Raw genomic sequence first — 13,240 nt, 5'->3', positions numbered from 1 at the left:
ATGCAAGGTAGCCTGTTTCCTCTTGTTTTTTCCTACCCCCCTCCCCCAGATGTTCTGGTTTAACTTGGATTTAAACTTGAAGAGTGGTCAGTTTGAATGAGCTATTACCAGCAGGAGAGTGAGTTTGTGTGTGTATGGGGGTGGGGGGGATGTGAGAAAACCTGGATTTGTGCAGGAAATAGCCCAACTTGATTGTCATGCACATTGTGTAAAGAGTTGTCACTTTGGATGGGCTATCACCAGCAGGAGAGTGAATTTGTGTGGGGGGGTGGAGGGTGAGAAAACCTGGATTTGTGCTGGAAATGGCCCACCTGATGATCACTTTAGATAAGCTATTACCAGCAGGACAGTGGGGTGGAAGTAGGTATTGTTTCATATTCTCTGTGTATATATAAAGCCTGCTGCAGTTTCCACGATATGCATCTGAGGAAGTGAGCTGTAGCTCACGAAAGCTTATGCTCTAATAAATTGGTTAGTCTCTAAGGTGCCACAAGTACTCCTTTTCTTTTTGGAGACGGAGTGTTAGAGTGATCTTTCAAAGGGCACACAGCAGGGTCAGTGAACAGTCTGAACCATACCCAGGAGTCAATGTTGAGTATCCTATTCTTAATCACTCGACTTACAGAGAAACTGAGGTGGCTGGAAATTCTAGCTAACATAAACTTAAACTTAATAAAGGGATGGGGGAGTCCTCAGGAAGTTATAGACCAGGGAATCTGGCCTTTGAGGTAAGCAAGATCCTTGAACACTGATAATATACAAGATCACAAAGCATCTGGAGAAGTCTGAGCTGCTGAAAACTACTTTGCTTTGTTTAATAAAGGGTAAAATGGTGTGATAAATATGGTGAGAATTTTCAATGAAAAATTCAGACGGTTAAATAAGGGTGAAGTGATGGACATAATATACAGGAATGTCTAAAAGGCATATAAGGTATGGAAAAGAAGCAAACATGGGAAACTGGTTCAACTTAAACAACAAGTGAACCAAATATTCAACCCCAAATGGAAGCAAACCCAAATCAATTAATTTTGTAGGTTTCAGAGGACTTCCTTCTGACACTATACCAAAATGTGGAGCTTAGCTTCAAATATTCACTCATGCCAACACATCAATGTTGTTCTATTTTTGACCTTAGGCACTTGCAACCCTGGCCTGAACTTGACCATGGTCTCAGGCCCTCTCCACAATCAAGGCAGCCATCCAGCTTCATTTTGCATCGAAGTTCCCCTCAATGAATTTTCAGGCTGATGTAGTTAAGGCACATCCATTTCATAGACAACAGTACACAAGGTTACTGAAGTGGCCAGCCTTGTGTCCAGCCACCTTTGACTGCCCTAACCTGATGGATCAGGTATCCATTTTGCAGCTATGTGAATTGGAGGTGGCTTTTCAGTGTGAGATCAAGCAAGATGCAAACCCATGACCTTCTGGAGTGTAGTCAAGCACCTTAACCTCCAGCCACCACACCTCCTATTCCTAGGGTGTAAATCATTTGAACAGATTCAGTTCAAAATCTGAACAATCTTTGGGTCTGAACACCTCAGAATGCACTGCACCTTACAAAATGTGATAACAGCTGAGGAAAATGATGATTGTTTGTTTGTTTGTTCAAAATGTAGGGGCAGCTCCTCAGCTAGTGTAAACTGACAATATGTACCAGCTGAGGATCTGACCCCACAGTTTTAAACCTCAGTGTCCTTTTAAGACTGTAAAGTCCAATGTACAAATCAATATTACAGTGATTTTGAAATACCATATAAAGAAATATATTACAATCCATAGAGACTGAGTAATACTACTGGCTGAGTGTATAAATCAATAAGGAGTCTGCAAAACACATGTTGTAAAGCACAAATACAGCTATGCAAAGACTGAAATGCACACAGAGTGTGCAAGCCAATAGTAAAGAAACTTGGTCAAAACACAGAACAGTGTAATAGAGTAGAGAAACACATATATATATGTCAAGTATCAGAGGGGTAGCCGTGTTAGTCTGGATCTGTAAAAGCAGCAAGGAGTCCTGTGGTACCTTATAGACATCTGATGAAGTTGGTATTCACCCACGAAAGCTTATGCTCCAATACATCTGCTAGTCTATAAGGTGCCACAGGACTCTTTGCCATATGTATTGTGGCAGAGCGCTGACCTTGTCCCCATGGGTCCTGCACTTCTAGGAAGTTTATGCTAGCCTCAGAGGCTCACTGTGACCCTCCACATAGCTCTTCTCTCTCTAGGGCTAAGGTTACAGTCTACTGAACCCTTTTCATCATAAGCCAGCAAGAAGGTTGGTGATACAACTCCCAGTCTCTGTTGTCCCTATGGGCTTATTCCCAAACAGTTTAGCTGCCTGTCCTGACAGGGGCCTGTTTTCCCCTCCCAGAAGGTGTTTCTGTAGTGGCAGGTTGGGGGGAACCCAGGCTCACCCTCTATCCTGGGTTCTAGCCCAGGGACCCTAATGGCAGCAACTGTTGACAGCCAACATTTCCCTGGGCCACTTCCCCCACAGTTCTCCTGCTTCTCTCTTCTTCACCTTAGAACTCCCTTACTAATGGCTTAAGGATGTCTTCATTAACCAGCCCTTCAGCCACACTTCCTCTCCCTAGCTCTCCTAAGCCTGACTGGAGTGAGCCCTTTTATAGTATCAGAAGGGCCTTAATTAGAATCAGGTGTTCAAATTACCTTAGTGGCCTCACCTGACTCTTTGCAGGTTAATTGGAGTCAGGTGTTCTCATTAGCCTGGAGCAGCCCCTGCTCTGGTCAGTCAGGGAACTGAAAACTGCTGATCCAGTGGCCAATAGATCTGCCTTCTACTACTTTTTCCAGGTCCTGTAGACCCCCCCCTTAGGCTGGGGGGGGGATCCTTTGTAGTGGACGAGCTCTGCCCGCCCACGTCCTGGATCCCAATAGGACTACTTTTTCCAGGTCCTGTGGACCCCCGCCCTTAGGCTGGGGGGGGGATCCTTTGTAGTGGACGAGCTCTGCCCGCCCACGTCCTGGATCCCAATAGGACTACTTTTTCCAGGTCCTGTGGACCCCCCCCTTAGGCTGGGGGGGGATCCTTTGTAGTGGACGAGCTCTGCCCGCCCACATCCTGGATCCCAATAGGACTACTTTTTCCAGGTCCTGTGGACCCCCCCCCCTTAGGCTGGGGGGGATCCTTTGTAGTGGACGAGCTCTGCCCGCCCACATCCTGGATCCCAATAGGACTACTTTTTCCAGGTCCTGTGGACCCCCCCCTCCTTAGGCTGGGGGTGGGATCCTTTAGCAGTGGGCAGGCTTTGTCCGCCCACTTCCTGGATCCCAATAAGACTACTTTGTTGTACCCAACTGGTCTGGGTCTATCACAGTACATATGGTAAGTCAATCTATGTATTTATTCATGTCAGGATACAAAGAGAATGAATGAATGAATGAATGATCAGCCACTATCCATTATCCACATCCTTGCTAGGAAGAGTAACGTAAAGTTAGAAACATGGGCCTGATTCTCTTCACACTAGTTTTAGACTGGTATAATACCACTAACTTCAGTGGAGTTATTCCCATTTGACTGGCTTGAATAGAGTTAGACCCACTGTCAAACTCACTAGAAGAAAGGTGGTTCAGAGGGGCGTTGATTGACATTTTCAAGGTGCTGAAAGAAGTGAGGAAGGTAGACTTTTCTACAAACCTTTAAACTGCTAAATACTAGGATATAAATTCTGCATTTGGATCCCTGTATGGAATTCCCACTGACGTCAAGGTTATTCCATGCCTATATCCAGGAAAAGTATTTAGCGTTAGGACTTAGGGACACTGATTTTTAAAAAAAGTTAAGGAAAATGGCAGACAAAATGAAAATTGTGGCAAAGCTTCTTCATACAGATGACGAACTTCTAGGACACTTTACCTACAGCACCAGCAGAGGCAACTAGATTATTTACAAGTATGTGAGGTAGTGATGGCCAGCCAGGCCCTCACTTCTAGAATTCAAAACTACAGCCTAGATAAAGAGAGTTTGCTAAGTGGTGATCTTCACCACTTCTTCTCTAAGACCTTCCCAAGAAGTTCCTTCTGGACCCACAGGAAGCTCTGTGCTCTACCAGGGAAATTTGATTTGTTGGGGTTGGGGAGAAATCATGTCAGTTCATGTTTAACGTGTTAAGGGATATACAGGAATAAAGTACTGTTGGAACAAATTCTTATGGGTTATGGGCACCTGCTGTCATTGTTGCTTCTGATACTTTTGAATGATGTGTTTCCAGCTTAAGTGAAAATTCAGGTGATCAGGTTTTGGAAGTACCAGACTGAGATTCCTGCGTTAAGATTTTGTAAGGGAAGGGAGTACACACTGGAGGGTTTAAGCAGCTGTGGAACGTCCAGTTAAGAGACAATTTGGAAGGATTTTGACCTCTGGGAAGTTGCAAAGTTGTAGGAGCTGTGTGGTGGCAGGTATTGGTAAAGGTCACGGGTCACTAAATGGAGGGGATGGGATAGAGGAATATGTCCATTTCTCCTTCCCCCTGCTCTGAAAGACCTTGTCACTTTTGCTCATCCTGACTTTCTTCCCTCTTTCCCCTTCATCCTATTCTTCTGGCTTCCCACATGACTATGCCACTAATGTTCTTGCAGTGACCTCCAATATCCTCTTGACCACCCTACTGTTCATTTTGCGGCACAGCTGTTCTTGTGTCGACCTCAATGCACTACCTACGGTATTTGTGTGGCATCCATTACCATTCTATCAGAGCACCTCATAATCTCTAATGTACTTATCCTCACAACAATCCTGGGAAATAGGGAAGTACTATTTATCCCCATTTTACATATGGGAAACTGAGGCACAGAGAGGCCCACGATTTTACAGGAAGTCTGTGGCAGATTAAGATCTTGAACGCAGGTCTCAGGCTAGAGCCTTCACCACAAGGCTATCTTTCCTCTGTCTAGCTGCCTGTCAGTATGCAAAGTGATTCTGGACACTACTGCATGAGGGATTCTGGGATTTTTCCAATCCAGAAAATAGCCTATAATTCATACTGTGGAAGCACAGAAATTCACTGTTCATGAAGAGAGAAAGGTGTGCACAGCACAGAGACAGCTGATCTCTGAAGTCACCATTGCTGCAGTTGTGGTAAGGGAGGTGCAGTGGAGCTTGGTGAAACGGGAGGGAAAATAGGTGGGCAGCTGCAAGGGGAAGGATGTAGCTAGGGCACTTCCATGGGACTTATGAGATGGGAGTGGCTGAGGGGTTTCTAAGGGTATCTGAAATGGATTACTATCAGTAGCCAGATTTCCAGTCATGCAATCCTAGACAAAACCCATGGTTTCAGTAGAGCAATCCAAGACACCAAGATATGGTCATCCTAGTGAAAAAACATCCCATTGACGATCCTATCAGCTTATGTGGCACAGAAGCAAGACAGCTCGCTTATACTCTATGCTCCTCCTTTTATTATAGTGTAATCAGAATCATTCGTTCCTGGGTTATCCATATGCAGGGGTATCCACACACTGTGCACATATCCATGTTCTTCAAGAAAGTACCATATGGGATATATTTTGCCCTAAGAAGTTTACACACATTTTATGTTGTGGTCAACAAAAACAATTTAAATTCTGTATAACTAGAGTACTGTAGGGCCAGACGTTTCTACCCTCACAAACATCAAATAGTATCTTACTCCAGAAACAGCCACACTGAAATCAATGGGACTGTTCACAGTATATGGTATTATTTACAGATTTTAAGACCAGAAGGGACCATTAAATCATCTAATCTGACCTCCTGTCTAACACAGGCCATAGAATTTAATCCAGTTACTCTGTTGAACCCAATAACTTGTTTTTGGCTAAAGTATATCTTCCAGAAAGGCATCCTGTCTTGATCTAAAGACATCAAGGAATGGAGAATCCTCCACCACCCTTAGTAGTTTGTTTCAATAGTTAATTACCTTCATTGTTAAAAATGTATGCCTTCTTTCTAATTCATCCTGAGTAAGAATCCAGCCCATAATCTACTGTGTGCTACTTACATCTAATAATGTTCTTTGTTAACTTGTGTGTATAATATACATTAAAAGTTATATTTAAAAAGCTCGGGAAAGAACAAGATCCAAATCAAGTGTTATTTTTTGGGAACTTCTTGTACTCCCCATTATTTGTAACTTGTACTGCTTTGTTGAAACATCCTCCTATCCTCCTCAGTGTTTCTTTCCTATTTTACATATTTAACACACCCCCACCCCAAATTCAACAAATTCCTTTTTAACTGACACAAAATCAACCAAAGATATGTTTTTAAAAAAATCTGACTAATGCTCAAATAGCTGTATAGAGAGTAAAACACGGATGAATTTGAATGATCTCCTGTTATGACATGCAGAAATAATATAGGTCAAATAACTGCCAGACTTTGGACTGAGCAGTTTATGGAATATCTGAAATATTAAAAAGTTGTCTCCCGTGTAATGAGCATGAGTGAGTTTCTGTGAATGTATTTAGAATGAGTCACATTAGTCATCTATCTTGCACATATGTCCTTACTCAACAAGTTTCTTCAAGAACTTCAGTTGATGATTTCCCAGGAAATTACAATAGTCTGAATGAATTGTGAAATAATGACTTGCTTAAAACATCACTATAATAGGGCTTTTAATTAGTATGGCACTAAGAGGAAACTGATCAAAATGTTTAAAAATATTCACTGTATTAAAAGAAGACACAGACTCACATTTAATTCTTTACGCAAGCTCACACGTCAGATTGTTCACTCTCAAACTCCCATTGTCATTTACTGAAACAGTAAGACATACGAATAACTTTGACAATGAGAAGTGTTTCAAACAGCAAAGCTGAACTTTGGAGTATTTTTTCTCAAATTTCTGCAAAAAACAAACTTGACAAAAAGTGTAGTTGGCAGGTCAATACTGCTTTTTCAACTCCTTGGCCACAGAATAAATAAAGACAGCTGGAAAGGCATCTGATGCACAAATGTTAACGCATGAGACCTGCTTTGTGTCTTACTATGGAATGATATTTTAAGTGATCAGAAATGAAAGCTTATCAGATTGATTGACTGAACTGAGTCATTCAGCTATTTTCTACAATCATTTAGCCTGACTATGAAGCCTTACTCCCACTGGTGATCAATACACCTATTGAAGTAAGTGGGACTACTCACATGAGTAACTGCTCATCAATGGGAGTAAGAGGCTCACAATTAGAGCTGTAAACTCATGCAAATAAACCAAAAAAACCCAATATTTTTCAGGGCACTGAAACTATTCACTGAATTTGAACTTAATCCAGCTAATAGTTTTGGCAAACAAACAAACAAACAAAAACTGAATTTTTTTTGAAGTCTTGAAAGATTTTCAAAATGAATCCTGTTGATGTTTTGTTTAGATACAGTTGTTTTAACATGAAGTTTCAATTCAAATTGACATTTGAAACATTTCATTCAGCCTGAATAAGGGGTTGGGGTTTTTTGCAGCAAGAAAAAGCAAAGAAAAAAATCAGTTTGGGTCTGAAATGAACTGTTTGTTAGGGTCTCATTCCCCCTCCCCCCCTATCCCGGGGTTTGGCCACTGAACCGAAAAAATCAATTGTTCACTCAGCTCTATTCACAATCTGGCCTTTAAGAATTTTAATTTGAAAAGGAGTAATGCACTGAGACCAATCCTGCAGGGTAGGGAGCACCTCCACCGGGGCCTCACAGGATCAGGCCCTATTTCATTATTGGCTATCAAGTTCTTGAAAACAATTATCTGTAGACCTGGCTTGACATGAATACTTGGACATAGCAAAGGCCTCAGTTCTTGGAAGACAGGATTAGGGAGGTAAATGATGAGAACACAATGTCCGTGCTAACTAAGATAGGCAAATGGGTCAATAAGCTGAGTGACAGAATGTCTGAACTAGCTTAGATAAGGGGAGGGAACATCCAGGGAACCATTTACAAAGAAAAAAATAATAATGGACAAGGTAAGTCCAGAATCCAAAGATGAACTAAAAAGTAAGTCATGCATGGAAAGTCTGTGGACAGAACATGCAGTACAGGGATTGGTTCCTACAAAATAACCAAGTCAATCCAAAACGTGTGATGCAATGAATACTAAATGCAATGATATGTGTAAACATATATAAATGAAGAGTAACTGTGCAAACTGTGCTGTGTAACTGGTTGTGTGATGTATCCTGCATTCACCCCCTGTCTGAGTCATAAGAATATAAGAACGGCCATACTGAGTCACACCAAAGGGTCATCTAGCCCAGTATCCTGTCTTCCGACAGCGGCCAATGCCAGGTGCTTCAGAGGGAATGAACAGAACAGGACAGGTAATCAAGTGATCCATCCTCTTTCTCCCATTCCCAGCTAGGGACACCATCCCTGCCCATCCCAACTAATTGCCATTGATGGATCTATCCTCCGTGAATTTATCTAGTTCTCTGGTCCACTCACTGTTGCTTTGCTGTATGCCAAATAAAAATACCTGAGTGATAAAATGTGGAGTTGAACTGAGTGTTTGGGAAGCCAAGTAGAAAGAGGTCTTGGGGGGAGGATGGGAAAGGGGGGATCCCAACACTATCCACTGACTCTGCATGATGAAACTGAGAATCATTATAGAGTTCTGAGGCAATGGTAAATAGGGGCCTAATTCAAATCCCATTGGGAGTCTTTCCCCTGACTTCTAGTGGGCTTTGAATCAGAGCGTAGTGGAACAGAACATCTTTATTTGAGATTCTGGATCTGATTCTTTTCTGACCTACCCTCGTGTAACTCTATTAGCTACATTGATTTACCCTGATGTAAGAGGAGAATCAAACCCTTACCCTGAGCCCAATCCAGCATTCTTTGCACAATATTACATTAACTTCAAAGGGAGTTTTGGGTGTGTGAGGACTGCCAGCTTGGGGCCTCTGAAGGATGCACAATATTGCTGAAGGAAAGGACAAAACCTATGAAAGAAGGTTCAAAATGTTGTAGTTTATAACAACATTGTTGTGTAAAAACATGTTTCATCCAACATAAGAGCTCCTGCTTAGAGAATCTTACCTAAAAGTTTGCATGAGTACTGAAGGGTTTTGTTCTTGTTTTAAACTGTTCCTTTAAGATTCCCTTAATTTGAAAGGTTCAGAGCTCTTACCTTCAATAATACACTGATCTGGGCTAGGAATTTTCTTCCCAATCTCCATGACATATGCTTTCACTTTACTAAGATTTTCCTTTAAGTGCAAGTAGAGCTTATCCTGATATTCCAACGGATTTTTTATTGTCTCTGTACTTCCTTCATGGCAGTTTTCTTCAACAGATTCTGGCAAATTTTCTAATTCTGTACATTTGATACTTGGGTGTGAAACTGAAGAATTTTCCAGCTGCGATTCTTCAGTGTCTGGACTAAGAGGCAATTTGTCATTTTCTTGGCTAAGATACATTTCTGTGAAAGAGATGCCAGCTGCTATATCTCCATTGTCCATGTCTTGTCCATTGTCTGAATTCATCCCCTTTGTACGGATTGCATGCAAAGCTAGACTTTTGGACCTGCAATGCAAATAAAGGGAAAGACAAATGGTTTGTGATAGAGGTAAGATGGGCTGCAGCATGCTGAAGAATCAGATAAGATTTCTGGCCAAATTCTGCTCTCATTTACATCTGTGAAGCTGCTTTGGTGCAACTCAGAGCAGAATTTGGGCCTAAATATCCTGTTGGTGGGCAAATACGCATAGCTTTTAATAAACCTGTATTTCAAAAACAGGTACTCAGAACCCAAATCAAACCACAACTGTAGTAAGTGAAAGAAGTCAGACAACAATATCTATATATCAAAACATATGCACATTAGAGAATGCACCAGTGTATCTATCACTCATCACTATAATATCTCAGTATCCAGTCTATCAATCACATTATAAAATTATACCATCCAGCAGTGGTTCAAGCAAATCTGGAGTTCTCTCCAAAGTCCTTCAGCTGGGCCACCTTCACCACAAGCCCCAACATTCAGGAACTGGTTCTCCACTCTCTTGTATAGTCATTTGCACCAGAGTAAATGAGGTATAAAATTCTACTACTGATGTGAGTGAAGAATTCTGATTTGGCAGCATTTTACACTCTGAACAGTTGTATATGAGTGCAAAGGTGGAAGGCAATGGAGAATCAAGCCCTCAATGGGCATCCTTCTCCACCACTCCTTCCCCAACATGGGAAACTGTAGTCCTTAAAGGGGAGCTGGGGAACAGCAAATGCGCACACAACTGGTACATGTGTCTCTGGAGAGAATTAGGAGAAAAGTGGGCATAGGTTCCCTGTTAAACAGGAGGAGGATGGAACCTATGACAGGTCCCAGGAGAGAAGATGTCCAAATTCCCCAAAGGCTCAAGTTTTCACCACAGAACTCTAAGTCAGTATGAAATGTGTCATGCTGCACCCATGCAACATTGCAGCATGAGCAGTAAACATCCCACTAGAACTGGTGAGGCCTGCATGTCCTAGAGGTACATCCTAGTTGCAAGTTCTTTGGGCTGTGCTTGGTCCCAACACACAAAGGGTCTAATCAGAATCAAGCTTAACTTGACACAAAGTATCAATCCAGAGTAACTGAGGGCATAATATGACCCCAAATATTGATACAAATATATTATCTAAACTAGTTAGAGTTGCTACTATTAGTATCCAGGAGAGTTCTTTGAATCTTCATTTCTAGAGCAAAAAGAAAAGGAGTACTTGTGGCACCTTAGAGACTAACCAATTTATTTGAACATAAGCTTTCGTGAGCTACAGCTCACTTCATCGGATGCATACTGTGGAAAGTACAGAAGACGTTTATATACACACAAACCATGAAAAAATGGGTGATTATCACTACAAAAGGTTTTCTCTCCCCCACCCCACTCTCCTGCTGGTAATAGCTTATGTAAAGTGATCCCTCTCCTTACAATGTGTATGATAATCAAGGTGGGCCATTTCCAGCACAAATCCAGGTTATCTCCCCCTCCACGCCCCCCGACAACAAACACTCTCCTGTTGGTAATAGCTTATCTATTTCCCCTTGTTTTTTCCACCCCCCCCCCTTCCTCAGACGTTCTTGTTAAACCCTGGATTTGTGCTGGAAATGGCACACCTTGATTATCATGCACATTGTAAGGAGAGTGATCACTTTAGATAAGCTATTACCAACAGAAGAGTGTTTGTTGGGGGGGGGGGAGATAACCTGGATTTGTGCTGCTGTACCCCTTTCAAGAGGTAGATTTGTCTTGTGTACCCCAAGTTTCACCTCACTTGCTTAAAAGTCAGACATAAAAATAAAGTGTCACAGCACACTAGTACAGAAAAATTGCTTACTTTCTCATTTTTATCATGTAATTATAAAATAAATTGCAACCCACCAGACTGAGAAACACTAATATAGTATATAGTATGGGTATGTCTACTCTGCAAAATTAGGTCGAATTTATAGAAGTCAGTTTTTTAGAAATCGGTTTTATATATTCGAGTGTGTGTCCCCCCACAGGAAATGCTCTAAGTGCATTAAGTGAATTAACTCGGCGGAGTGCTTCCACAGTACCGAGGCTAGAGTCGACTTCCGGAGCGTTGCACTGTGGGTAGCTATCCCACAGTTCCCGCAGTCTCTGCTGCCCATTGGAATTCTGGGTTGAGATCCCAATGCCTGATGGGGCTAAAACATTGCCGCGGGTGGTTCTGGGTACATATCCTCAGGCCCCCATTCCCTCCCTCCCTCCGTGAAAGCAAGGGCAGACAATCGTTTTGGGCCTTTTTCCCTGAGTTATCTGTGCAGACGCCATACCACGGCAAGCATGGAGCCTGCTAAGGTAACCGTCACCCTATGTCTCCTGGGTGCTGGCAGACGAGGTACTGCATTGCTACACAGTAGCAGCAACCCATTGCCTTGTGGCAGCAGACGGTGCAATAGGACTGGTAGCCATCATCGTCATGTCTGAGGTGCTCCTGGCTGCGTCGGCCAGGAGCGCCTGGACAGACATGGGTGCAGGGACTAAATTTGGAGTGACTTGATCAAGTCATTCTCTTTAGTCCTGCAGTCAGTCCTATTGAACCATGTTATGGTGAGCAGGCAGGCGATATGGATTGCTAGCAGTCGTATTGTACCATCTTCTGCCGGGCAGCCATGAGATGTGGATGGCATGCAGTCCTTCTGCGCCGTCTGCTGCCAGCCAAAGATGTAAAAGATAGATGGAGTGTATCAAAACAAGAAATAGACCAGATTTGTTTTGTACTCATTTGCTTCCCCCCCCCCCCCCAGTCTAGGGGACTCATTCCTCTAGGTCACACTGCAGTCACTCACAGGGAAGGTGCAGCGAGGTAAATCTAGCCACGTATCAATCAGAGGCCAGACTAACCTCCTTGTTCATATAAGAACAATAACTTAGGTGCACCATTTCTTATTGGAACCCTCCGTGAAGTCCTGCCTGAAATACTCCTTGATGTAAAGCCACTCCCTATGTTGATTTTAGCTCCCTGAAGCCAACCCTGTAAGCCGTGTCGTCAGTCGCCCCTGCCTCCGTCAGAGCAACGGCAGACAATTGTTCCGCGCCTTTTTTCTGTGCGGACACCATACCAAGGCAAGCATGGAGGCCGCTCAGCTCACTTTGGCAATTAGGAACACATTAAACACCACACGCATTATCCAGCAGTATATGCAGCGCCAGAACTTGGCAGAGCGATACCGGGTGAGTAGGCGACGTCACCGCGGTCACATGAGTGATCAGGACATGGACACAGATTTCTCTGAAAGCATGGGCCCTGCCAATGCATGCATCATGGTGCTAATGGGGCAGGTTCATGCTGTGGAACACCGATTCTGGGCTTGGGAAACAAGCACAGACTGGTGGGACCGCATAGTGTTGCAGGTCTGGGACGATTCCCAGTGGCTGCAAAACTTTCGCATGCGTAAAGGCACTTTCATGGAACTTTGTGACTTGCTTTCCCCTGCCCTGAAGCGCATGAATACCAAGATGAGAGCAACCCTCACAGTTGAGAAGCAAGTGGCGATAGCCCTGTGGAAGCTTGCAATGCCAGACAGCTACCGGTCAGTTGGAAATCAATTTGGAGTGGGCAAATCTACTGTGGGGGCTGCTGTGATGCAAGTAGCCCATGCAATCAAAGATCTGCTGATATCAAGGGTAGTGACCCTGGGAAATGTGCAGGTCATAGTGGATGGCTTTGCTGCAATGGGATTCCCTAACCGTGGTGGGGCCATAGACGGAACCCTTATCCCTATCT

The 13,240-nt window shown here is 43.2% G+C and overlaps 1 protein-coding gene across 14 annotated transcripts in view; it reads right to left on the bottom strand.

Moving 5' to 3' along the window:
- Positions 1 to 13,240, bottom strand: part of VEPH1 (ventricular zone expressed PH domain containing 1) — a 186,993-nt gene that overhangs the window by 95,541 nt on the left and 78,212 nt on the right. For 12 of the 14 annotated variants that reach the window (XR_012160753.1, XR_012160752.1, XM_073359569.1 and 9 more), the window contains one exon: positions 9,129 to 9,523. Coding sequence is in view for 12 of the 14 variants with exons in the window: in XM_073359569.1 (XP_073215670.1) it covers positions 9,129 to 9,523 (395 nt within the window). In the remaining 2 variants the exon portion in view is untranslated. Of the gene's footprint in view, positions 1 to 6,606; positions 6,776 to 9,128; positions 9,524 to 13,240 lie in introns of those variants that run through there. The other 2 variants (XM_073359578.1, XM_073359577.1) reach the window with 2 other exon arrangements.

The sequence above is a fragment of the Lepidochelys kempii genome, chromosome 9, assembly GCF_965140265.1.
Source record: "Lepidochelys kempii isolate rLepKem1 chromosome 9, rLepKem1.hap2, whole genome shotgun sequence".
NCBI lineage: Eukaryota > Metazoa > Chordata > Testudines > Cheloniidae > Lepidochelys > Lepidochelys kempii.
The sequence above is the reverse complement of the archived record's forward strand: the minus strand, read 5'-3'. Positions and strand labels throughout refer to the sequence as shown.